This window comes from Chiloscyllium punctatum, chromosome 20 (assembly GCF_047496795.1).
Source record: "Chiloscyllium punctatum isolate Juve2018m chromosome 20, sChiPun1.3, whole genome shotgun sequence".
Lineage (NCBI taxonomy): Eukaryota > Metazoa > Chordata > Chondrichthyes > Orectolobiformes > Hemiscylliidae > Chiloscyllium > Chiloscyllium punctatum.
In genome coordinates, this window is record NC_092758.1 from 74,058,580 (window position 1) to 74,083,217 (window position 24,638).

A 24,638-nucleotide genomic window follows, 5' to 3' on the forward strand; every position below is an offset into this window, starting at 1 on the left:
ATGAAAATGAAACTTTGCGGTTTGATTTTCTACTACCATGCCAGTGCTGCGACAGGACAGCAGAACTTAATTGTTCTCGATGGGCCGAATGGCCTTACTTCCACTCCTATGTCTTATGGTCTTATGGTTATGAGTTGTTGGATGCATTAGCCTGGTATTTCCACTGTTTGGTTTGTAAGTGCAGGCAATCCCTGAGTTGTGAACAGTTTCCATCCTTGTGTCTAGTCGCAAGTTGACTTCTACCACTCAAGTCAGAATGCAATGAAACATAAAGAAGCTCTTTGTATGTGCAGGGAATCTTCGTGTGTCAGATTTTTAAAATTACACTCTGCACAAGATTGTGTTTGTAAGTTCAATGTTCATAAATCATCACCTTGCAGTCTTCTGCTCTTGCTTCTCCAGGACACCGCCTCATTTTCCCACGCACTTTTCGTTGAAATTGCAATCTCATCCTTCTGACTTTGGTTCTGAAAAGTTACTGGGGCCTGAAAGAGTTAATCTTGAACCAGAGTGAATCACGACAGTGAAACTAACTTTATCAGTCCCTGCACTTTGCAAGAATTTCACTTCCTGCACTGGGTTTCTCAGCCCCTCTAGTGCTGTATGGACACTATTTCATGATTTAGAAAGATGCAGACTGAGGATTTAAAAGATGAGTTAACCTGTGCTCTCTGTCTCCAGGTGTACCAGGATCCTGTGAGATTGCCTTGTCTGCACAGTTTCTGTTTGAAATGTATTGAGGAAGCTTGGGCCCAGACACCAGGTGCAGGAAAGTTTGAGTGTCCTCAGTGTCGACAGATATTCAACCGCAGGCCCAGTTTGGAGAGAAAAGCCACAGGGGTACACTACCGCCGTTCAGAGTCTCCTACTGATTCACCTCATCTCATGTGTGAATACTGCATTGAGAATCCAACACCAGCTGTGAAGACGTGTCTGAAATGCGAAACATCTTTTTGCTCCCAGCATGTAAAACCACATTTACTGAAAGAGTACTACAAAGATCACACACTCATTGAGCCTGTGAGAAATTTTAAAGAAAGACAGTGTTTCGATCATAAAAAGGTTCTGGAGTTTTACTGTAATGATGATGCGGAGTGTGTGTGTGGTTCCTGTATTGTAACGGGGAAACATAAATCCCACACATTACTAAGCCTGGATCAGGCACAGTCTGCGATTAAGGTGAGTGACACTTTTGCTGATATTAAATGTAGTGAGTGAGGGTTTTCTTATTAATGACCAATGTTAACGGGAACTGATTACAGATGATACTGACTTACTCCAGTGTTTTCTTAACTATCCTGACTCTTAGTTATTGGCTGTTTTTTTATTTGTCAATTTAATTTGCCCTTTCCCCTTTTTCTCAGGGAATAAGGTAGGCTCCGGGAAACGTGTGAGAGTAACAAAGAGTGATTGCCCCTCACCCACACTTGGCCCCTTTCGGGTGGGTTTTGTAGACCTCACTGTATGGGCGTCTGTGGGATTTGGCACCTCATAACTCAGGGCTGTAGAGCAGTGCATGTTGTTTACAGTGTAAGTCCAGGGGCTTCTACTCTCAGCAGCATGGAGAGGACCATTAGTGGGGAGAGGGTAAGGGACTGATTGGCAAATTTCAACCTCACAAAAAGAGGAAATTGTTGTTTGAGAAACGCTGGTGTGCCGGAGTGCGTCTCCTTTTCCCCTCTTAGCTGATTCCTGGAAATTGGGGAGCTGGATCCGTGTGAAAGTACAGTGTGTGACTGAGAAAAATGCTTGTACAGAGGAACCTTGATTAACCAGCATTCGATTATCCAAATATCGGATTTCCGGCAGCATCACAAGATCCCAATGCTCGGCTAAACTATGTTATCTGGCATTCGATTATCCAGAATTTAATTAACCGTATGAAATACTGCCCGCCTGTGTCCTTTGGATAATTGAGGTTCCTCTGTATATCTGTGCAGTGATTGTAGCGAGGTCAGCCAGGTGGACCTCACAGGATATGAGTTTCTTGATTGGACCAGATTAACAGCCCCAGTCAGAGAGCACCGGCTGACAGATAAAAAGGGGGAGTTTCAGAGATACTGCCGCTCTGATAGCTAATTCTGAATGAGGCAATTCAAAGTCACGGACTGTTCACCAGTAAATAAAGAGAGTCTTGGTGATGAGATAATGGCCTGTGTCCAGTCCTTTTCGTGTGATGGGAGTAACGCATACTCCTGAATAAATTTGTTTGCAGTAGTCATCTTTGAGTTGCTGTAAGCATTCATTTGAGAAATTTGACTTGTTTGACCCTACTGTCGAGGACACGACACAACACCTGGAAAAAATATGTTTTTCTTCTGGTCAAATGAAATTGTGGCAGATGAAAACCTACAAATAATTCTGACAGCCTGTGGAGCTGCAGGTGGTTCTGTCATCAGGAGCCCAACCTTCCCTGAGGCAGCAGATACTAAAACCTTTCGAGAATTGATGGACATAGTTAAGGAATGTTATGCCCTCCCCCCCCCACCTCTAAATCTGAGACGCTATCGCTTTTACTCAGCAATTCGAGAACTAAGGGAAGCTGTATTTGGATTTTTGACTAGGTTAAAATGACTGCCAAAAGCCCATGAATTTGGTTTAGTACTTCATGAGATGCTTCAAGACTGCCTGGTATGTGGGATCAATAATGTACAATTAAAAATGCCTACTACCTGATGCCCAAATGGACTCTGAGCAGCTATACCATTGGAAACTGCAGCAAGTGGAGCATGTGAATTACAGGGAATTCTGATGGAAGTGGACATCCTCGCCAGGCCGACTGAGCTTGGGGTACACCACCTGAGTGAAGGCCATTGCACAGACTCACTCAGGACACATCCCGATCGGAGGGACTCTTGGTTGGCCCACTGCAAAACCCCAAAACAAAACCTTGGCCCAATATTTAAAATGTTCTTCAGGATCTGGGAAGGCAAGCCTTTGCAGTTGTTGTCGTTATGCAGACTCGAGAGAGCAGAGGAGTCTTACTGACCTAAATTGAGTAGGATAACACAAATAGCATTCAGGAGGATTTTCAGGAGCATTCATACTACAGTTGATTTAACAGGGACAGTTAAATTGCTTAGCAACATCAAAATCGGAAGTAGTCAGAAATCAGAGCACCAATGGAAAGAGAACAAGCTAACATTTTGAGTCGAGATGACTCTTCATCAGAGCTGAAGTGTGGAGGGACAGCATTTATGCAACGAGGGAGATATGGAGTGCTGTGGGAGAAAGAGTGCTGACAGTGAAGATTAAGTGGGGCAGCACGGTGGTTCAGTTGGGGAGGCACAGTGGCTCAGTGGGTAGCGCTGCTGCCTTACAGCACCAGGAACCCTGCTTCAGTTCCAGGCTCGGGCGACAGTCTGTGAGAAGTTTGCACATTCTCCCCATGTCTGTGCAGGTTTCCTCCGGCTGCTCCGGTTTCCTCCCACAGTGCAAAGATGTGTAGGTTAGGTGAACTGGCCATGCTAAATTGCCCATAGTATTCAGGGATGTGTAAGTTAGGTGCATTAGTCAGGGGGGAGTATAGGGTAGGAGAATGGGTCTGGCTGGGTTACTCTTTGGAGGATTGGAAGAGTGGACTTGTTGGACTGAAGCCTCATTCCTGATGAAGGGCCCTTTGCGGAAACATCGATTCTCCTGCTTCTCGGATGCTGCCTGACCTGCTGTGCTTTTCCAGCGCCACACTCTCGACTCTGATCTCCAGCATCTGTAGTCCTCACTTTTTCCTTGATGGGCCAAAGGGCCTGTTTCCACACTGGAGGGATTCTATATTTTAAAAAAAATTAAAAAGTGATCACAGTGTGAGAATGGCACAACATTGAATGGTCTATCAGCTAGACTGGAAAGAACAGATGGTCCTACTGGAGCGGGGGTAGGGAAGAGAGGACATGTTCGACAGAGAATAGAAGTAAGGCTAAAAGAAAGGGAAGGAATGGGAGTCAGTTCACAAGTTGAAAGTGTTGAGCTCAATATTAAGTCCAGAAGGTTGTAAATTTCCTAGTCAGAAGCTGGGATTCACTGGGGCATTGCAGCATGCTGAGAACAGACAAGTGGGCATGAGAGCAGGACACTCCTTCAAAATGACCAGCTACGGGAAGGTCAGGGTCATGCTTGCACATGGACTGGAGGTGTTCTGCAAGGCAGTCACCCAGTCTACGTTTGGTTTCTCCAATGCAATGTAGGGCCACATTGGGTGCAGTGGTATAATAGACCAAACTCAAGTAGGTACAGGTGAAACGCTGCTTCACCTGGAAAGACTGGTTCAGCCTTTGAATAGTGAGCAGGGAAGAGGTGAAAAGGTAGGTATTACACCTTCTGTGGTTACATGGGAAGGTGCCGTAGGAGTGGGTTGGTATTGGTGGCCATTGAGGAATAGGCTAGGGTGTCCCAGAGGGACCAGTCCTTGCTATGTGCAGGCAGGGGGAGTGAAGGGAAGCTGTGTTTGCTGCTGGTGTTCTGCTGAAGTTGTCTGAAATGGTGGAGGATGACTCTTTGAATGCAGAGGCTTGTGGGATGAAAAGTAACGATAAACATCTGGTTAAATGGTCATCTGGTTCTAATGGAAGTCCATACTGGCAAGGCTCCATCAGTGATCGCAGAGTCAGTTTCTAATAAAATTCAAGCTGAACTCCAGGCTTTAACTTTGCACAAGACTTGGGTGAGGCTGTGAATCTATACCAGGGAACCTTTACAGATTATGGGTACAACTTCAGTTCCAGTCTGTTATAAGAAGCAGCTGGTTCAGTTCCCACTGATTATAGTAAAAGGCTCCGGTCCAAGCCTGGTGGGGCAAAATTGTTTGTGAGAGATTCATTGAGATTACCTCAACATTTTTCAATAAGGAAACGGCTGCCTGAATGAAGTCCTAATTAAATACTCGGAGGTTTCTCAGGAAGGTCCAGAAGAGCCGAGGCCATCTAGCATGATGACCAGGAAGCAATTCCACAATTCTGCAAGTCCTGCCCATGCCATTTGTCTTTTGAGCAAAAGTAGAGGAACCAGTGGAAAACTGAAAAGTGAAGGAATCAACAAATCAGTCCAAATCATGTAAACTGGCTACACTGGTGATACCGATTGATGGGTTAGTTCGCCTTTGTGCAGATTGTAAACAAATGGTAAACCACCTTTCTTAGCTGGATAAATGCCCAATCCTGGATAGAGGATTGATACACCATTTAACTATCAGGAAGGCTATCCTTCACACAACTGGACATGAGCTGCACCTCCTTGCAATTGCGCTTAGACGAGGATTCCCAAAAGTATGCTATAATTAATATCCATAAGGGCTTGTACCAATATATGACACTACCATTTGGGGCATCGTCAGCCTGATCAATTTTTTGGAGGATGCAAAAAACATTTTGCAAGGTTGACCTCGGGTCGCCATTTACCCAGATGGCATCTCCTAATCAGGGTAGAATAATAAGGAACACTTCGAGAAGTTGGATATAGGCCTCAGGTGAGGTTTTCAAGGCAGGTATATGCTTACAAGGGAAAAGTGTGTGTTTTAGGCCTCCCAACCCAAGTGACTTGCTTAGGCTACACAGTCGACAAGACCAGTTTGCATTGGAAGATAAAGTTAAGGCATTCAAAGGTCCTCAGCTCCCACATCTGTCTGCGAACTTAGGTCACGTCTTGTGCTGGGAAATTATTATGGAAAATGCGTACATAACCTAACCTCCGTCCTGGCACCTTTGCATCAACTCCTAAAGAAGTATCAGCCTTGGGAATGGTCATATTGACGGGCGCTAGCTTTCCATGAAGTAAAGAAACAGCTATTGTGCTCCAAGGTATTGGCATCAGGATCTCCAATGCCAGACACAAGACTGCATCAAATGGGAATCACAGTGATGATTCCACATAGATAAGAAGCGTGGTTGATGGGAGGTCAGGTCAGGATCAGTGATGCATAAAGTTTGGGTAGGTGCAACGATCCTGAACAAGTATGTGGACCATATAAAAGCTGCAGGGTTTTAGTGCAAAACATATCCTGCTCCTAAGAACAGCCAGAAATGCAACTGGAATCCATGGATTCACCCTCTCCATCAAGCATTGTTGAGTCTTCTGAATTTGAGATAGACATGAAGGAGTTCATGGACCAGTTTGGGCCAAAGGCCTGTCTCTGTGCTGTAGGACTCTACGATTCTTAGTAGCTGCCTTGATGTCTTTTCTGCTGGAAGAAAAGAGTGAAATTCTATCAAGGGTGCTCCTTAGCAAGAGGCAGGCTCCCTTCATTACATGCCGTCCAAACCAGACACCGAGTTAGAGGAACCTGATCGGGTGCTAAAATGTCCCAAGAGGCTTTCCAACATAAAGGACTGGCTTATGTCTGTGAACTTAGACGAGGGATGTAATGATTGCAATGCGGTCAGCCAGCTTGACATCACAGAGCATGAGTTACCTGATTGGGGCAGTTAATCTAGCTCCAATCAGCAAATCTTGGTTGACATAAGGGTGAGCATCAGATATACTGACACTTTGAGAGAAGACTCTGAATGAGGCAGTAATGAAGTCACAGACTGTTCATGTCTAAATAAAAGGGAGACTTGGTGATGGAATACTGGCCTCTGTGGAGCTATTTTGTTCTGGTTGCTCAGTTCATATTAGACCATTTTTAAATATATATACTATAAAGAAATACATATAAGCAACCAGTGTCAGCATGGATTCATGAAGGGGAAATCATGCATTACCAATTTATTAGTGTTCTTTGAGGAGGTAACAAGCAGGATGGATAAAGGTAAATAGGTAGATATAATATATTTGGATTTCCAAAAGGTGTTTAACAAGGTACTGTTTGGAAGGCTACTTAATATGTTATGAGACCGTGCATTGGATAAATAATTGGCTAACCAAGGGAAGTCAGTGTTTGAGATAAAGAGGGCATTTTCAGGATAGAACACCTTGCGGAGTGTCACAGGAATCAGTGACCACAATTATTTCCAATATATTTCAATAGTTTGGATGTCAAAGTGAATGTATTATGAACAGATCTTATGGTCACATTCAGGGCAGGGATCAGACTTTACTGGCAGCCACAGAAGTGAATATTTCTTACCACATTCAGCTCTTGGGACCCTGAGGTTTGTAAGAATGTGTGATGAGCGGAACTGAAGAGAAGAGGATAACTATCAATGGCTTAGTGATAGGAACACAGAGAAATGGTTTGTGGTTTCAAGCTGGGAAGGCAACAGTTTGGTGTGTACTGTCACTTTATTGAAATTGTTTGCAAGGTGGAAGCCCCCAGTTAGTGTTGCATCGCAGATATCACATGCCTATGGCATACCTGGAGGCACATTTGTACAGATTTGTATTTAAAACATCCCTCTTTGCATATAAAGAATCCAGAAGAAAAAAAACATGCATTATTCTTTAAATTTTAAGACATCCAGGTTGCAAAATATACACATGACTATTCTCATGTATTCCTGATGAAGGGCTTTTGCCTAAAGCGTTGATTCTCCTGCTCCTCGGATGCTGCCTGACCTGCTGTGCTTTTCCAGCACCACACACTCGATTCTAATCTCCAGCATCTGCAGTCCTCACTTTCACCTATTCTTATGCATTAACTGTTCATTATTCCTGTCAGTCTTTGCCTTGCTCACATAGGTTTTAAACTTTGCCAGTGTCTTAATGGTATACACGAGCAGTGTCATTAGCTGTTCTATTGGAGTGTCCCTTCCGTTAATGATCACGATAATGGGAGAGCCCAACAGATGAATGCAAAAGTGAAGGCTGAAGCATTCCCATCTATCTAAAGCCAGAAGCTCCAAGCTCCACCTCTTCCTGAGATCCTGAGCATCAGAGATGCCAGACTTCAGCCAATTCAGTTCAGTCCACATGTTTCAAGAAACAGATGAAGACACAGGATACTGCAAAGGCTTGTGCCGTGACAGCGTTCTGGCAGTAGTACTGAAGATTCATATTCCAAAACTATCTGCTTCAAGCCAAGCTGTTTCAGTACTGTTACATTTACCGGCAATCTGGAAATTTCCTCAGGTTCATCCTGTCCACAAAAGTCAAGACAAATCCAACCCAGCCCACTATCATCCTCTTGGACTACTTATCAACAAAATAACATAAGGGGGTCTTCCGCATTACTGTTAAGTGACACTTGTAAAGCAATAAACAGCTCATCACAAGGACTGTGACTTTCTATTTTGTACTTTTGTAAACTGCTCACTTACATAAGAAAATATTGTTTTTTTTCAATTTTGCTTGTAAGGTTGGTTGCAGCTTTTGAAAAGTTAGTGACATGACACCCACGCTAAGCATTATGTAAGTGACTGTTTGAACTGAAGTTCAGATTGCACATGAATTGGAACGGAAGGAATGTATTGATGAAGATTTTGCTGGCAGCAAGAATTTGATTTGTCTATGATCTAGTGACCAATTAGTAATGGCATTGGCCTTTTTTGCCTGTCAACAAGTGTGACATTGTTTGTCAGTTAGCTGAGCAGCCTGGAGCTGGGAGCAAGATACAGAGAGGTAGAAGTATTCAGTTCATCTCCAGCTTTGGAGCAGTCTCCCTGTTCTCTGCAGTCAAGAATTCTCTGTAAAACTGAAGAAGCAACAGTTTAGTTTTTCTGCAACAGCCATTGTAAGCTGTGACTTTTAACTGCTAAGTTAGATATTCTTTGGATTGACTAGTCACCTTGTATCTCCCAACCAGTGGAAGCATCCAGAGAGAGAATGAAGTGATGTCCTGGTCAGCAGAAGTACTATAAAGATCATGACAGCCACATGGGAACAAAGACTACCAAACTGGCTTAAAAAGAATTAAATTACTACAGATGCTGGAAATGTGAAATAAAGACAGAACATCAGAAAAGTAATACCAGGCTCTAAATGTTACCTCTGTTTCTCTTTCCACAGATCAGTCTCCATCTGCTGCGTTTCTCCTACATTCTTGTACTTGTTGCTAATCATCTTCCCAGTCTTTCCCCTCTGTTGATTACCATTTTAACCCTGTCTATGTGTGTGTGTGCGCAATTGTGTGTATATAAAAAGGGGAGTTTACAAGGGCTTTAGTGCTACAATAAGTAGAATTATATGTCAGCAGTTTTTCTTGTTCAGTACAAAAATGCATCCTATTTATGCTTCTTATACACCCTAAGTCTGAAAGTTGGGAATTGGAGACACTATAAATCTTTACCTTTCGTGGGACTACTGGGACCTTGTTACAACACATTGGGTAGCATGTTGGAAACCAGGTCTGGGTGCTCATGGTCTGGAGTTGGATTGGGTTACATTAGATCAACTTAGAAATAGGAGCAACAAGAATTTGGGTGTGGTATTGGTAAATAATACAGTTGAAGGAAAACATCAGGGTCTACGCTGATTTAAAGCATGGAAATGACAAAATATTTTGTGCTAGTGGAGGAGTTGTGAGAAGCAGCCTTCACTTTTAGTCCTGCCACATAATTCCCCAGAAATGAATCAACTTCATCCCCAGGTAATTTCTTAATTTCTATCACTAGGCCAAGCAACAAGTCAGACTCCAATGGGACTTTGTACAATGGAACCCTGAATGTACTGTCCACCTATTCTGTATGCCAATATTTTTGCTTTTTATTGAACTTGCCGGAGGAAACCTAAACCTTCTCTAGCCAGTGAGCTTGAGTAGCCCCTGTATCTCCTAGTATTGTAATGGCCTTTGATTTTTCATTTGAAAACAAAGGGGTTATTTCTTCTTTAGATACAGAGCCTCCATAACATTTATCTACTCAATATTCGTCTTCTGCACTCTTAGCAGTGTCAAACTCTGATCTCTTATTTATATGATGGGGAAGTGCCAGCATTGGACTGGGGTAGACAAAGTTAAAAATCACACAACACCAGGTTGGACTATAACCTGGTGTTGTATGATTTTTAACTCTTCGTTTAGTTTAAGCCAAAATCTGATCCATGGTCTCTTCTTCCGAGTTTACTTTCTGGACTCATTTTTATAAACTCCACTAAATCCCTTTTAACTTTTAGCATCGTGAATGCAAATTTCAAAGAGCGTGTTTATTGGCCTGGCAGAGCTAAACTGTCAGAGATAATTGACATACTAGCGCAGCACTTGGGTTGAGAGTAAATGTTAAAAAGGTCAAGCACTTCAGGTAGTGAAATATCAAAATCTGGTGATGTTCAGTTTTCATTAAAGAAGTTAGCAGATGAGGAGAGAATGAAAAAGACAAGTTGGAGATGTAATTCCCAAACGGAAGTAAAATATAAAGAAAGAGAGATGGAATTGAAAAGAAGGGAAATGGGATAACTATAATTAGAGTTGCAAAGAGAGGAGGAAGGGAGAAAATATAAGCTTAAAATGATCAGATTCTTATCCAGGGGCTGCAAATGGTGAGGTGTCTGTGCCATAATTTGAGGTTCAAGAAGGAAATGTTTAAGTTTGTACAGGCCCTCCTAAAATTTGAGGAAAGTAACTTGGAGACATTTTTCATGTCATTTGAAAAAATGGCTCGGCAAATGAATTGGGCTAAAGAAGACTGAACATTGCTTATGCAGAGTAAATTGACAGGTAAAGCACAAGAAATCTCTGCTTCACTGCAGGAAGACACTGTAATAAAATATTACATTTGTTACACACGAGGTAATACCTGATGTAAACAGGAAATGCTCTGGAATTTAGGGAAACAATCCACACTAATCAACACTGAAATTGAAAGGTTAAGCAGAGTAATCTTGACAGATGGATATGAACATTAGAAGGTGAAATCATGACTGGAGAGGTTATCTCAGATGAAATTAAAAACTCAGTGCTGTCCACAATAAGAACGCATGTTGGGGACCCAAGATTTGCAACAATGGCTGATAATTATGAGATAACTCTAAATCTTTTTTTCTGTCACTCTCATAAATTCCAAAGGAGTAGAAATTTGGAGAGTTGTCTTGGATCACAGAGCGTATCCAAATTGTTCTTTTTTGGATCCGGTTAAATTGATTGATTTATTGTCATGTGTACCGAAATACAGTGAAAAGCTTTGTTTACGAGCTGGACAAGCAAATCATTGTAGGCAAGGATGTATAGAGGCTATAAAAAGACTTAGAAAGAGACATGCAGATTACATTGCATAAGGCATGTCCTAGACGAGATCAACATTAGCAAGATCAGCATTATTTGAGGCTAGAGAGTCCATTCATCAGTCTAATAACAGCTGGGAAGAAGCTGTTCCTGAACCTGCTATTGCATGCAGGTTCTGTATCTTCTGCCTGACGGAAGAGGTTGTAGGAGAGAGCCTTAGTGGGATGCAATGGGTCTGTGATGATATTGGCAGGGTTTCTGCAGCAGCGAGCTGTGTAAATGGAGTCCATGGATGAAAGGTTGGTTTCTGTGATGGTCTGGGCTATGCACATCACGTTCTGAAGTTTCTTACACTCGTGGGCAGAGCAGTTCCCATACCAGACCAATATGCACCTGGACTGTATGCTTTCAGTGATGCACCCATAGATGTTGATGAGGGACCTTGTGGACATGCAAGATTTCCTGAGCCACATGAGGAAGAAGAGGCATTGTTGTGCCTTCTTGACTGTAGCACCTACGTGGGAATCCAGGATAGGTTGTCGGTTATCTTCACTCTGAGGAACTTGACCCTCTCCATCCACTCCACTCCTGCTCCGTTGATGTAGCTGGGGGCGTGTTTCTCTCCTTGCCTTCTGAAGTCAATGATCAATTCTTTAGTTTTCTTGGTGTTGAGTGAGAGGTTGTTCTCATTGCACCACATCACCAAAACTTCTTTGTGTTTTCTGGCTCATCATTGTTTGAGTGGTATTGTCAGCAAACTTGTAGATGGAGTTTGTTCGGAATTTGGCTGTACAGTCGTGGGTGTACAGGCCGTACAGTAAGGAGCTGAGAACACATCCTTGGGGTGGCCCCAGTGTTGAGTGTTATTGTGGAAGATGTACAGTTATCTATCTTCACTGATTGTAATCTGTGGGTCAGGATGCTGAGGATGAAAGGTGAAGCCGAGACCAATGTCACGGAGTTTTGAGAACAGTCTGGAGAGGATAATGGTGTTGAATTCAGAGCTGTCGTCGATGAGCAGGAGTCTGATGTAGGTGTCCATGTTGACCAGATGTTACAGGAATAAATGCAGGGTTCATGTTAAAATGTACTTAAATGTAGTTAAGAGAAGGTTTGACTACAGCAATTTGCTTAAATATGAACATTTATTGAGTAATAACAAAAGACAAAAAAAAGGGATATTTATTAAGTGAATGAAAAAGAAAGGACAAAGATCAATAAGTCTCATGCCTGTCTGCCCACCAGGGGCCCCTTAATCTGGTCTGGACGCTTAGCTTGTTCCTGGCACTATTCACAATCCCAGTCTGGGGTGAAGTCCAGTGACTTAGTACGAAACTCTCTCTCTGTTATACAGTGTAACAAATAACCAGTACAGACAAGCAAAATCAGAAAACAAGCCATCTTTGGCACAGGCAGGAATGTTCACAGGACAATTCAAGGTCATGTATAGCTGTGAAATAATAACAAGTTTAGCCCTTCGAACCATCCTATACAATCCATACCTGATGATATTTTACAATGCATGTTACAATTGCAGATACAGATGCAAATCAGTGACTTCTGCGCAAGAACTATATTAAGAGAATTTGACCTGCACCAAGAGATTAAAACTACAATGAAAATGTCCAGCCTCAATACAAATGATAAAACAATAAGGTATATCATAAAATTACTGATTGCAGTGGTCTTTGGGGAGGTAAACCCTTAAATATATTCCACCCCTGATGTACAGTCAAGACCGTGATGAAACCAGCAAGTTGTTCCACATGCCAGTCTGCCTCCAGTGGGACCGATACTGAAAGGAGCCCACAGAGGATTAGCGTTTTCATGCTTATGCTAATGTCAGTAATATCCTTAATTACAGTCACTTAATGACCTTAATCAATCCCAGTTCCAATCCTGGATTCGAAGACCCTGTTCCTGCTGAGGGGTCTTCAAACCTGCGAGAGGGAGAGAGGGGAAAGAAAAAAAGGTGTGCCAGACTGATTGGCTTTAAGCCGATTTTACACGATTTCAATTAATCTACTTTCTTAATTTGCTCTAGATTTCATTATATTTCAGATTCCGGTTCCTTAATTTGTGTTTTGTTTTTATCCTCCTGTTCCCTATCCACAGATCACCTCACCTAATAACAACAAAGTAGCATTGTGCATGAACTTACACTTTCTCCAGCTCCCTTCTCCTCTATTTGTCTTGAGGAAACTTCTTCAACCTGTGTTTTCCCTTGCTGATTTTATGAATACCTACCTCCACATGCAAGTACCCCCTTTAAGCTACAATATACATGGTGACAAACAATACAGCTCGAACATTCACCAGGCTTTACTTCCAGCTTATGCTTCCCGCTTTTTATTTTTCCTGGGGTTCCCTGACCACAGACCCCTACAGCACCAGAGTCTTAGCTCAGTATTCTTTCCCAAACACTAACAATCCTGACACAATTTTTTTTTAGATTAGATTACTTACAGTGTGGAAACAGGCCCTTCGGCCCAACAAGTCCACACCGCCCATACCCCTACATCTACATCGACCCCTTACCTAACACTACGGGCAATTTAGCATGGCCAATTCACCTGACCTCCACATCTTTGGACTGTGGGAGGAATCCGGAGCACCCGGAGGAAACCCGGAGGAAACGCAGACACGGGGAGCATGTGCAAACTCCACACAGTCAGTCGCCTGAGGCAGGAATTGAACCTGGGTCTCCAGCGCTATGAGGCAGCAGTGCTAACCACTGTGCCACCGTGCCGCCCACATTTCACCAACTGGTTTAGTCATAATGGGGGCTCTGCATGTCACTCAGTCCACTGTTGTTCCTCCTAGAGTCCATATTCTTTCATTCCTGTAACATTTTGACATAATGGACAATGACACTTATTACTTTGATTGTTATTCCTTAACATCCCTTTCACTAATACTACTTTTATTGTTTTAAAGTCAGTTTCACTACAGATTTCGGGTCAGTGTCTTATTGTTTAAGGCACCAAGCCACACAAATCTTTTTGTCAAGTAGGTGTCCATGTCTGAGACCTGATCTTCAGGGCATGCTTTTATACCATCTCATGTTTGTTACCCCCAAACAAAACATTCACTCTTACACAGTTACATTGATACCCCAAGACAATGTCATACATACTTGACTCCCACATAATTTTATCAAATGATGTATGAGGTTTTACTTATCTCTCCACATATGGTCCTGATACCTTGGGTAGTGGCTGATCAGTCTTTCTAAAAAAAGAAAGACAAGGGGATAAACTTCATCAACAGAAAGCTATCAGTTTGGTGCTCTCATCTAAACTTGCTTTTCATTAAAATGCATTTTAACGTCAATCGCCATTTCAACCATTATCCTAACTTCTTTATCTTCTGCCTCCAGTCTCCACCCTTAATTACTTCAAGTCATCAAATTTTGCAACATAGCTATTACCACCATATATAATTCCAGAGATCTGTTGAGATTTGCAGTCCATGGAATATTATCTTATAATATTTTAAAACAGAAGTCAAACATTTCTGTTCAATTCAGGGACAACATACTTTATTCTTTTCCTAAGATGACCCACGATTGTTTTTTTAAAGTTACTTGATAACTTATTCTAGATATTCGATATATCTCTATGTAAATTCAATATTCGGTTTACTCCCTCAAAGTCACTAACCATTTAGATGCGTTGAAATGCACTTTATCATTTCCCAGAATTCCTTTAAAATCAGGCAACTATTACATTTATTTGTTTTAGAATACCAGGGCATCTGAGTTTTATTATAGTTTTTGTCATGATGGGCTAAAATGTACCCAGGTTCCGTAGCTTTGAGATTCCTCACACTCACTATAATTAATATTTCTACAGTACTTCCCCAACACTGAAATGAGTTGTTGATGAATGGCTTGATGGATTAAGGATGCTTCATCCATCACTGTGCTACGACATTGAAATTCCGCAAAAAGGTTGAGCCTTTAGTGTCTCCAATTTCTCAAAATAAACCCTCCATCCATTCCACGTCAAGCAGACTGGGTTAGTTAGTATCAATCTATGGATTCATAAAAAGGTGTGAGGCATAAACTCTTGCACATAATTACATCATCCATCTTTCCTCCTCCTTGAAGGAAGGAAAAGCCAATATCCTTTGTTAAATTTTCCTTTCCTTTACTCTGCGCTCAACATTCCAATGCTCCTATCACTTGGATATTAACAATGAGTCAATCTTATCATCCAAAACTAAAGATTCACTCATGTTAAAATAGTCTTTGGAAGTTCACGCTGGCCAGAAAATGCAATTCCAAGCATGGCAAATTCTGGAATTGGCATTTACCCAAGTCGAAACACAGGTCCCGTAGGTCTCTTTTATATCTTTCCCATCTCACCCTGAACCTATGCCCTCTAGTTCTGGACTCTCTGACTCCTGGGTAAAGACTTTGGCTATTTACCCTATCCATGCCCCTCATAATTTTGTAAACCTCTATAAGGTCACCCCTCAGCCTCCGACGCTCCAGGGAAAACAGCCCCACCCTGTTCAGCCTCTCCCGATAGCTCAAATCCTCCAACCCTGGCAACATCCCTGTAAATCTTTTCCGAACCCTTTCAGGTTTCAAATCATCTTTCCGATAGGAAGGAGACCAGAATTGCACGCAATATTCCAACAGTGGCCTAACCAATGTCCTGTACAGCCTCAACATGACATCCCAACACCTGTACTCAATACTCTGACAAATAAAGGAAAGCATACCAAAAGCCTTCTTCACTATCCTATCCATCTGTGACTCCACTTTCAAGGAGCTATGAACCTACACTCCAAGGTCTCTTTGTTCAGCAACACTCCCTAGGACCTTACCATTAAGTGTATAAGTCCTGCTAAGATTTGCTTTCCCAAAATGCAGCACCTCACATTTATCTGAATTAAACTCCATCTGCCACTTCTCAGCCCATTGGCCCATCTGGCCCAGATCCTGTTATAATCTGAAGTAACCCTCTTCGCTGTCCACTACACCTCCAATTTTGGTGTCATCTGCAAACTTACTAACTGTACTTCTTATGCTCGCATCCAAATCATTTATGTAAATGACAAAAATTAGAGGACCCAGCATTGATCCTTGTGGCACTCCACGGGTCACAGGCCCCCAGTCTGAACACCAACCCCCCACCACCACCATCTGTCTTCTGCCTTTGAGCCAGTTCTGTATCCAAATGGCTAGTTCTCCCTGTACTACGTGAGATCTTTGGTACTTCCTCAAAAAACTCAATCAAGTTTGTGAGACATGATTTACTATCCCTAATCAGTCCTTGCCTTTCCAAATACATATACATCCTGTCCCTCAGAATTCCTGCCAACAACTTGCCCACCACCAGCGTCAGGCTCACTGGTTTATAGTTTCCTGGTTTGTCCTTACCACCCTTCTTAAATAGTGGCACCACATTAGCCAATCTCCAGTCTTCCAGCACCTCATCTGTGACTATCGATGATACAAATATCTCAGCAAGAGGCCCAGCAATCACTTCTCTAGCTTCCCACAGAGTTCTAGGGTACTCCTTGTCAGGTCCTGGGGATTTTTACCTGTTTTAAGACATCCAGCACTTCCTCCTCTGTAATATGGACATTTTGCAAAATGTCACCATTTATTTCCCAACAGTCTATATCTTCCATATCCTTTTCCACAGTAAAAACCGATGCAAAATACTCATTTAGTATCTCCCCCATTTTCTGTGGCTCCACACAAGGGCCACCTTGCTGATCTTTGAGGGGCCCTATTCCCTCCCTGGTTACCCTTTTGTCCTTTATGTATTTTTAAGCATTCTTTGGATTCTCCTTAATTCTATTTGCCAAAGCTATCTCATATTCCCTTTTTGCCGTCCTGATTTCCCTCTTAAGTATAGTCCTACTTCCTTTATACTCTTCCAAAGATTCATTCGATCTATCCTGTCTATACCTGAAATACGCTTCCTTCTTTTTCTTAACCAAACCTTCAATTTCTTGAGTCATCCAACATTCCCTATACCTACCAGCCTTTCCTTTCACCCTAACAGGAATATACTTTCTCTGGATTCTCGCTATCTCATTTCTGAAGCCTTCCCATTTTCCAGCTGTCCTTTTAACTGCAAACATCTGCCCCCAATCAGCTTTCGAAAGTTCTTACCTCATTCCATCAAAATTGGCCTTTCTCCAATTTAGAACTTCAACTTTTAGATCTGGTCTATCCTTTTCCAAAATTACTTTAAATCTAATAAAATTATGGTCACTGGCCCCAAAGTGCTCTCCCATTGATACCTCAGTCACCTGCCCTCCCTTGTTTCCCAAGAGTAAGTCAAGTTTTGCACCTTCTCTAGTAGGTACATCCACATACTGAATCAGAAAATTGTCTTGTACACACCTAACAAATTCCCCTCCATCTAAACCCTTAACACTATGGCAGTTCCAGTCTATGTTTGGAAAGTTAAAACCCCCTACCATAACTACCCTATTATTCTTACAGACAGCTGAGATCTCTTGACAAGTTTGTTTCTCAATTTCCATCTGACTATTAGGGGGTCTATAATACAATCCCAATAAGGTTATCATCCCTTTCTTATTTCTAAGTTCTACCCAAATAACTTCCCTGGATGTATTTCCGGGAATATCCTCTCTCAGCACAGCTGTAATGCTATCCCTTATCAAAAATGCCACTCCCCCGGTCTCTTGCCTCCCTTTCTATCCTTCCTGTAGCATTTCTATCCTGGAACATTAAGCTGCCAATCCTGCCCATCCCTGAGCTATGTTTCTGTAATTGCTATGATATCCCAGTCCCATGTTCCTAACCATGCCCTGAGTTCATTTACCTTCCCTGTCAGGCCTTTTGCATTGAAATAAATGCAGGTTAATGTATTAGTCCTATCTTGTCCCTGCCTGCCCTGACTGTTTGACTCGCTTCTGTCCTCAACTGTATGAGTCTCAGATCGATCTCTTTCCTCACTATCTCCCTGGGTCCCACCCACCACCGCTCCCCGCCCCCACGCCCCCCTCCCCCCACCTTACTAGTTTAAATCCTCCAAAGCAGCTCCAGCAAATCTCCCTGCCAGTATATTAGTCCCTTTCCAATTTAGGTGCAATCCGTCCTTCTTGTACAGTGGCTTCTACCCCAAAAAAGATTCCAATGATCCAAAAATGTGAATCCTTCTCCCATACACCAGCTCCTCAGCCATGTATTAATCTGCTCTATTCCTGTCCTCAGTAGCTCATAGCACTGGGAGTAATCCAGATATTACTACTCTCAAGGACCTCCTTTTTAAATTTCTGCCTAACTCTCTGTAATCTCCCTTCAGAATCTCAACCTTTTCCCTTTCTATGTCGTTGGTTCCAATGTGGACCATGACCTCTTGCTGGCCCCTCTCTCCCATGAGAACATTCTGCACCATCTCTGAGACATCCTTGATCCTGGCACCAGGGAGACAACACACCATTCTGCTTTTGCGCTGCTGGTCACAGAAATGTCTGTCTGTATCTCGGACTAGAGAATCCCCTAACACTATTGATCTCTTGGACCCTGACGTACCCCTTGTTGCATTAGGGCCAGTCTCAATACCAGAAACTTGGCTGTTCGTGATATGTTCCCCTGAGAATCCATCACCCCCTTCATTTTCCAAATCAGCATACCTGTTTGAAATGGGCACATCCACAGAAGACTCCTGCACTAGCTGCCTATTTCTCTTCTGGAGCTAACCCATCTATGTGACTGTATCTGAGACTTTTCCCCCCTTCCTATAACTGCCTTCCATCACATACTGTTGCTGTTGCAAATTCCTCAATGCTTCTAACTGTCTCTCCAACTGCTCCACTCACCCTGCTAAGATTCGTAGCCAACAGCATTTATGGTAGATAGAATCCGCAGTAACCCTAAAACTCTCTTTAAACTCCCACATCTGACAAGAAGTACATATCACTCTATTAAAGCCATTTTTGCTCCTTCATAATCTACAGACCCAGAAAATAACGTCGTCTTATTTCTCTACAAAACACTGCCCCAGGTTAACTTAATAGTTATGGCTTATATTTTAAGTTTAATCAAGAGACATATCTCCAAAAACATATAATCAAGAAAGAACCCACTCTACTCACTACTGCAGATTCTCTGTCGGCCACACTTAAAACTTAACTGATCTGATTCTGTGCTGTGAACTTCATCCAGCAGTTCTTTCAAGTTCAGTTGTGCATTTCACTGTTTGTTAATTTTCCCAGACGCACTCCGATATCCAGTGATACATGAATTCAAACAGCAAAGGCAGTAACTGTGCAGGCTCTCTCTCTCTCTCTCTCTCCTGCAATGATGTCACCATGTGCTTCCTTTGTCTGTTCTCCCTTTTAAAACTGCTGTTGTTTTGACTTTTTTTTTCCAAAGTTACATGACCACTGATGGTTTCTTTAAAGGACATTACATTAACCACACATGTCCCTCACTGATACAAACACACAGCACACTTTCAAATCACCATACATTCCCAAAATGCAACCTAACTTCAAAGTACACCCCAAGTCTTAAACTCCAGGAAACAAAAACACATAAACTGTGCACGACAACATTTAGCAACCAACAAACAAAGGTGCATTCAAACCAGACTATAAAGAGTTAATTCTTCTACAAGGTTCAATGCACTTGCACAGTACAGAAACCTGGCATCCAAATCTCTCTTTTTCTCACAATCCATTGAATCAAAGAATCCCTTTGATTCTAGTGTGGAATCAGGCCATTCAGCTATCGAGTCCAGACTGCCCCTTTGAATAGTTTCCACCCAGATCCCTACCCTATCCTTGTATATTCCCATGGCTAATCCACTTAGCCTACATATCCCTGGACACTACGGGGCAATTTAGCGCAGTCAATTCACCTAGCCTAAACATCTTTGGATTGTGGGAGGAAACCGGAACACCTGGAGAAAACTCACGCAGACACAGGAAACACTGATGTAAAATGCTTGCTTATAGTGGAATCTCAATTATCCGAAAGACACGGGCAGGAAGTATTTCATTTGGTTAATTGAATGACTGGTAATCGATGCTGAATAACATAGTTAGCCATGGATCGGGACTTTGCGATCTTGTTCGGATGATCTGAAGTTCAGTTAATTGAATGCCAGATAATTGAGGTTCCTCTGTAGTATTTCCCCCATCTCCTGTGGTTCCACACGTAGGCTGCCTTGCTGATCTTTGAGAGGTTCTATTTCCTCCCCAGTTACTCTTTTGCCCTTCATGTATTTGTAGAATCTCTTTGGATTCTCCCTAACTCTATTTGCCAAAGATATCTCATATCACCTATTTGGCCTCCTGATTTACATCTTAAGTAAACATATCACACACCTTCTTCACTATCCTATCTAACTGTGAGTCTACTTTCAAAGAGCCATGAACCTGCACTCTGGGGTCTCTTTGTTCAGCAACACTTCCTAGGACCTTGTCACTAAATGTATAAGTCCTGCCCTGCTTTGTTTTTCCAAAATCCATCACCTCACATTTATCTAAATGTGGGGAGGTTGGCATGATCACTGGGATCAACACAGTGGGGTTGGGGGCAGCACAGTGGGTCAGGGGTTAGCACTGCTGCCTCACAGCACTGGGACCTGGGTTCGATTCCAGTCTTGGCAACCGTCCACGTGGAATTTGCACATTCTCCCCATGTTTACATAGGTTTCCTCCGGGTGTTCCAGTTTCCTACCACAATTCTCAGATTTGCTGATTAGGTAAATTGGCCATGTTAAATCGCCCAGTGTGTTCAGAGATGTGTAGGTTAGGTGTATTAGTCAGGGGTAAATGTACTGTAATGGGGAATGGTCTGGGTGGGATGCTCTTCAGAGGGTTGGTGTGGACTTGCTGGGCTGAAGGGTCTGTTTCCACATTGTAGGGATTCTATTCTATTTTATTCTATTCTATACTCTTACTGTCTTTACACTGTTCTAAGGAATCATTCTATCCCTGCTGTCTATAACTGAAATATGCTTCCTTCTTATTCTTGACCAAAACTTCAATTTTCCTAGTCATTCAGCATTCTCTATATCTACCGGCCTTGCACTTCACTCTAAGAGAACATACTGTCTCTGCTCTCATGTATCTCATTTTTGAAGGCTTCCTATTTTCCAGCTGTCCCTTTACCTGCATATATCTGCCCCCACTCAACTTTTGAAAGTTCTTGCCTGATACCAAAATTGGTCTTCCTCCAATTTAGAACTTCAACTATCCTTTTCTACCACTATTTTAAAATGAGAGAATTGTGGTCGCTGGCCCCAAAGCTCTCCCCCACCTGCCCTGCCCTATTTCCCAAGAGTAGGTAAGTTTTGCACCTTCTCTTGTGGATACATCCACACACTTAACAAATTTCTCTCCAGCTAAACCCTTAACACTCAAGCAGTCCCAGCCTATGTTTGGAAAGTTAAAATCCCCTACCATAACCACCCTATTAATCTTACAGATAACTGAGATCTGCTTACCAATTTGTTTTTCAATTTCCCACTGACTGTTGGGAGGTCGATAGTACAATCCTAATCAGATAATCATCCCTTTCTTATTTCTGAGCTCCATCCAAGTAACTTCACTGGACGTATTCCCAGGAATATTCTCCCTAAGTACAGCCATAATGTTATCCTTAATCAAAAACACCACTCTCTTGCCCCCTTTCTATTCTTACTATAGTATGTATATCCTGGAACATTAAACTGCCTGTCCTGTCTATTCCTGAGCTACATCTCTGTAATTGCTATGATACCCCAGTCCCATGTTCCCAACCATGCCCTAAGTTCATCTGCCTTCCCTGTTAGGCCACTCTTGCATTGAAATAAATACAGTTTAATTTATCAGTGATACTACATTCTTCACTTTGTTCCTACCTTCCCTAACTGTTTGACTTGCTCCTTTTCCCGAATGCACCAGTCTCAGACTGAACTCATTCCTCACTATCTTCTGGGTCCCATTATCTGCCCCCCCATAGTAGTTTAAATCCTCCTGAACAGCTGTACCAAATCTCCCTGCCGGGATATTAGTCCCCTTCCAATTCAGGTGCAATCCGTCCAGTCCAGGTCATTTCTACCCCAGAAGAGATTCCAAAGATCCAAATCTGAGAAGCCTTCTCCCCTGTACCAGCTCCCCAGCCATACATTCAGCTGCTCTATTCGCCTATTCCTACCTTCACTGGCACTGGGAGTAATCCGAATATTACTACCTTTGAGGACTTACTTTTTAAATTCCTGCCTAACTTCCTATATTCTCTCCTTAGAATCTCATCCTTTTGTCTTCTTATGTCATTAATGCCAATGTGTACAATGACCTCATACCTGGCAACATCCTGGTAAACCTCTTCTGAACCCTCTCCAGTTTAATAATATCCCTCCTATAACTGAGTGACCACACCTGGATACAGCACTCCAGAAGACGCCTCAGCAATGTCCTGTAATACCTCCACCTGACTTCCCAATTCCTATATTTAAAGGAATGAGCAACAAAGGCAAGTGTAGTGTGCCAAATGCCTTTTTAACCACCTTGACTATATATGATTTATGTACCCGAACCCCCTAGGTTCCTCTGTTCTACAACACTATCCAAAGCCCTACCATTAATTGTATAAGCCCGACTCTTGATCATTGAACCAAAATGCAAAACCTCACATTTATCCAGATCGAACACCGTCTGCTATTTTTCAGCCCATTGACCCATTTGATTAAGATCTCTTTGTAATCTTAGAAAACCTTTTTCACTGTCTACTATGCCACCAATTTTGATGTTGTCCACAAACTTATTAACCATGTCTTCGATATTCTCATTCAAATCATTTATATAAATGACAAACAAAAGAGGATCCAGAACAGATCCCTGTGGTGCACCACTGGTCCCACTGGTCTCTCGTCCAAAAAGCAACCCTCTATCACCACTCTATGCCTCCTGCCATTAAGCTATTTCTGTATCCAATTGGCAAGCTCACCTAGAATCCCATGTGACCTAACTTTACTAATTAGTCTACCATGCAAAACCTTGTTGAAGGCTTTACTTAGGTCCAAGTAAATAACCTCTACAAGTTCTTTATTTCTGAGGTGAGTTCTGAGGAAGGGTCACGGGACCCAAAGTGTTAACTTTGATTTCTATTTGCAGATGCTGTCAGACCTGTTGAACCTTTCCAGAAATTTCTGTTTTTGTTTGTCTACTGCTCTGCCCCTCATGAATCTTTTTGTTAACTTCCTCAAAGAACCTCAATCAAGTTTATGAGATATGATTTTCCTCACACAAAACAATGCTGACTGTCCCTCATCAATTTCTGCCTCTCGAAATATTCAATAATTCTACCTTTTAAAATCACCTCCAACAATTTGCCCACAACCAAAATCAGCCTCATAGGTTTCTGGTTGCTCCTTACGACCTTTCTAAAACTAAGGTACAACATTAGCCACCCTCCAATCATCAGGCACTTCACCTGGAGTTAAAGGTGATGGAATTATTTCCACAAGGGATGTCACAAATTTCCTTCCTTTCTTCCCACAGCATTCTGGGATACATTAGATCAGGTCTTGGAGATTTATCCACCTGTATATTATCTGAGACCTCCTGAATTTCCTCTTCTGTAATGTAAACTGTTTTTAAAACATCCACATTTATTTACGTGTGTTTCTAGCCTCTTTTTCTTTCTTCACAGTAAAAACTGAAGCAAAATATTTATTTAGTATGTCTGCTATCTCCTGGGGTTCAACACAAAAACAATTTCCTTGATCTTTAAGGAGCCCCTACCCTCTCTCTAGTTACCCTCTCGCTCTTAATGTATTTGTAGAATCCTTTTGGATTATCCTTCTCCTTATTTGCCAAAGCTATCTCATAGTCCCTCTTTGTCTTCCTGATTTCTTTCTACACCCTTTATATTGATTAAGAGATTCAATTGAACTAAGTTTTCCATAGTTAAAATAAGATTCTGTTTTACTGTTGAATCAACATCTTTATTCATCCATTGTTCCTTAATCTTACCAGCCTCACTCTAACAGGAACATGTTTCTGCACTCTCGTCATCACACCCTTGAAAGTCTTTCACTTGTCAGACGTCCTTTTACCTGTGAATGGTCCACTGCAATCAACTTTTGGTAGATCTTGTCTCATGTCATTAAAATTTGTCTTACTCCAGTTAAAAACCTTAACTTTTATGGAAGGCTTATCATTTTCAATAACCATTTTGAAACTAATAGAATCATGATCACTAGACCCAAAGTGTCCTCCCCCATTTATGTCAGTCACCTGCCTAGTGCCCAAAAGAAGGTCTAGTTTGCTCCTTCTCAAGTAGGAGCATCTACATATTGATGAAGCAATTTTTTTTGAACACATTTGATAAATTCTTCACATCCAGACCTTTAACACAATGGTAACCTCAGTCAGTGTTTGGAAAATTAAAATCCCTTTGTATTACAACTTTATGCTGACATATATGAAATCTCCTTACATATTTGTTTCTCTATTTCCCACTGACTACTGGGAGCCTATAGTACATAGAACATAGAACATTACAGCGCAGTATAGGCCCTTCGGCACTCGATGTTGTGCCGCCCTGTCATACTAATCTGAATCCCATCCCACCTACACTATTTCATGTACGTCCATTTGCCTGTCCAATGACGACTTAAAT

At 42.1% G+C, this 24,638-nt stretch overlaps 1 protein-coding gene across 1 annotated transcript in view; it reads left to right on the forward strand.

Moving 5' to 3' along the window:
• The first annotated feature begins 630 nt into the window (after positions 1–630).
• LOC140492195 (E3 ubiquitin/ISG15 ligase TRIM25-like) overlaps positions 631–24,638 on the forward strand; it is a 67,810-nt gene continuing 43,802 nt past the window's right edge. Inside the window, exon 1 of the mRNA XM_072591071.1 lies at positions 631–1,179. Coding sequence (XP_072447172.1) covers positions 631–1,179 — 549 coding nt within the window. The remainder of the gene's footprint in view (positions 1,180–24,638) is intronic.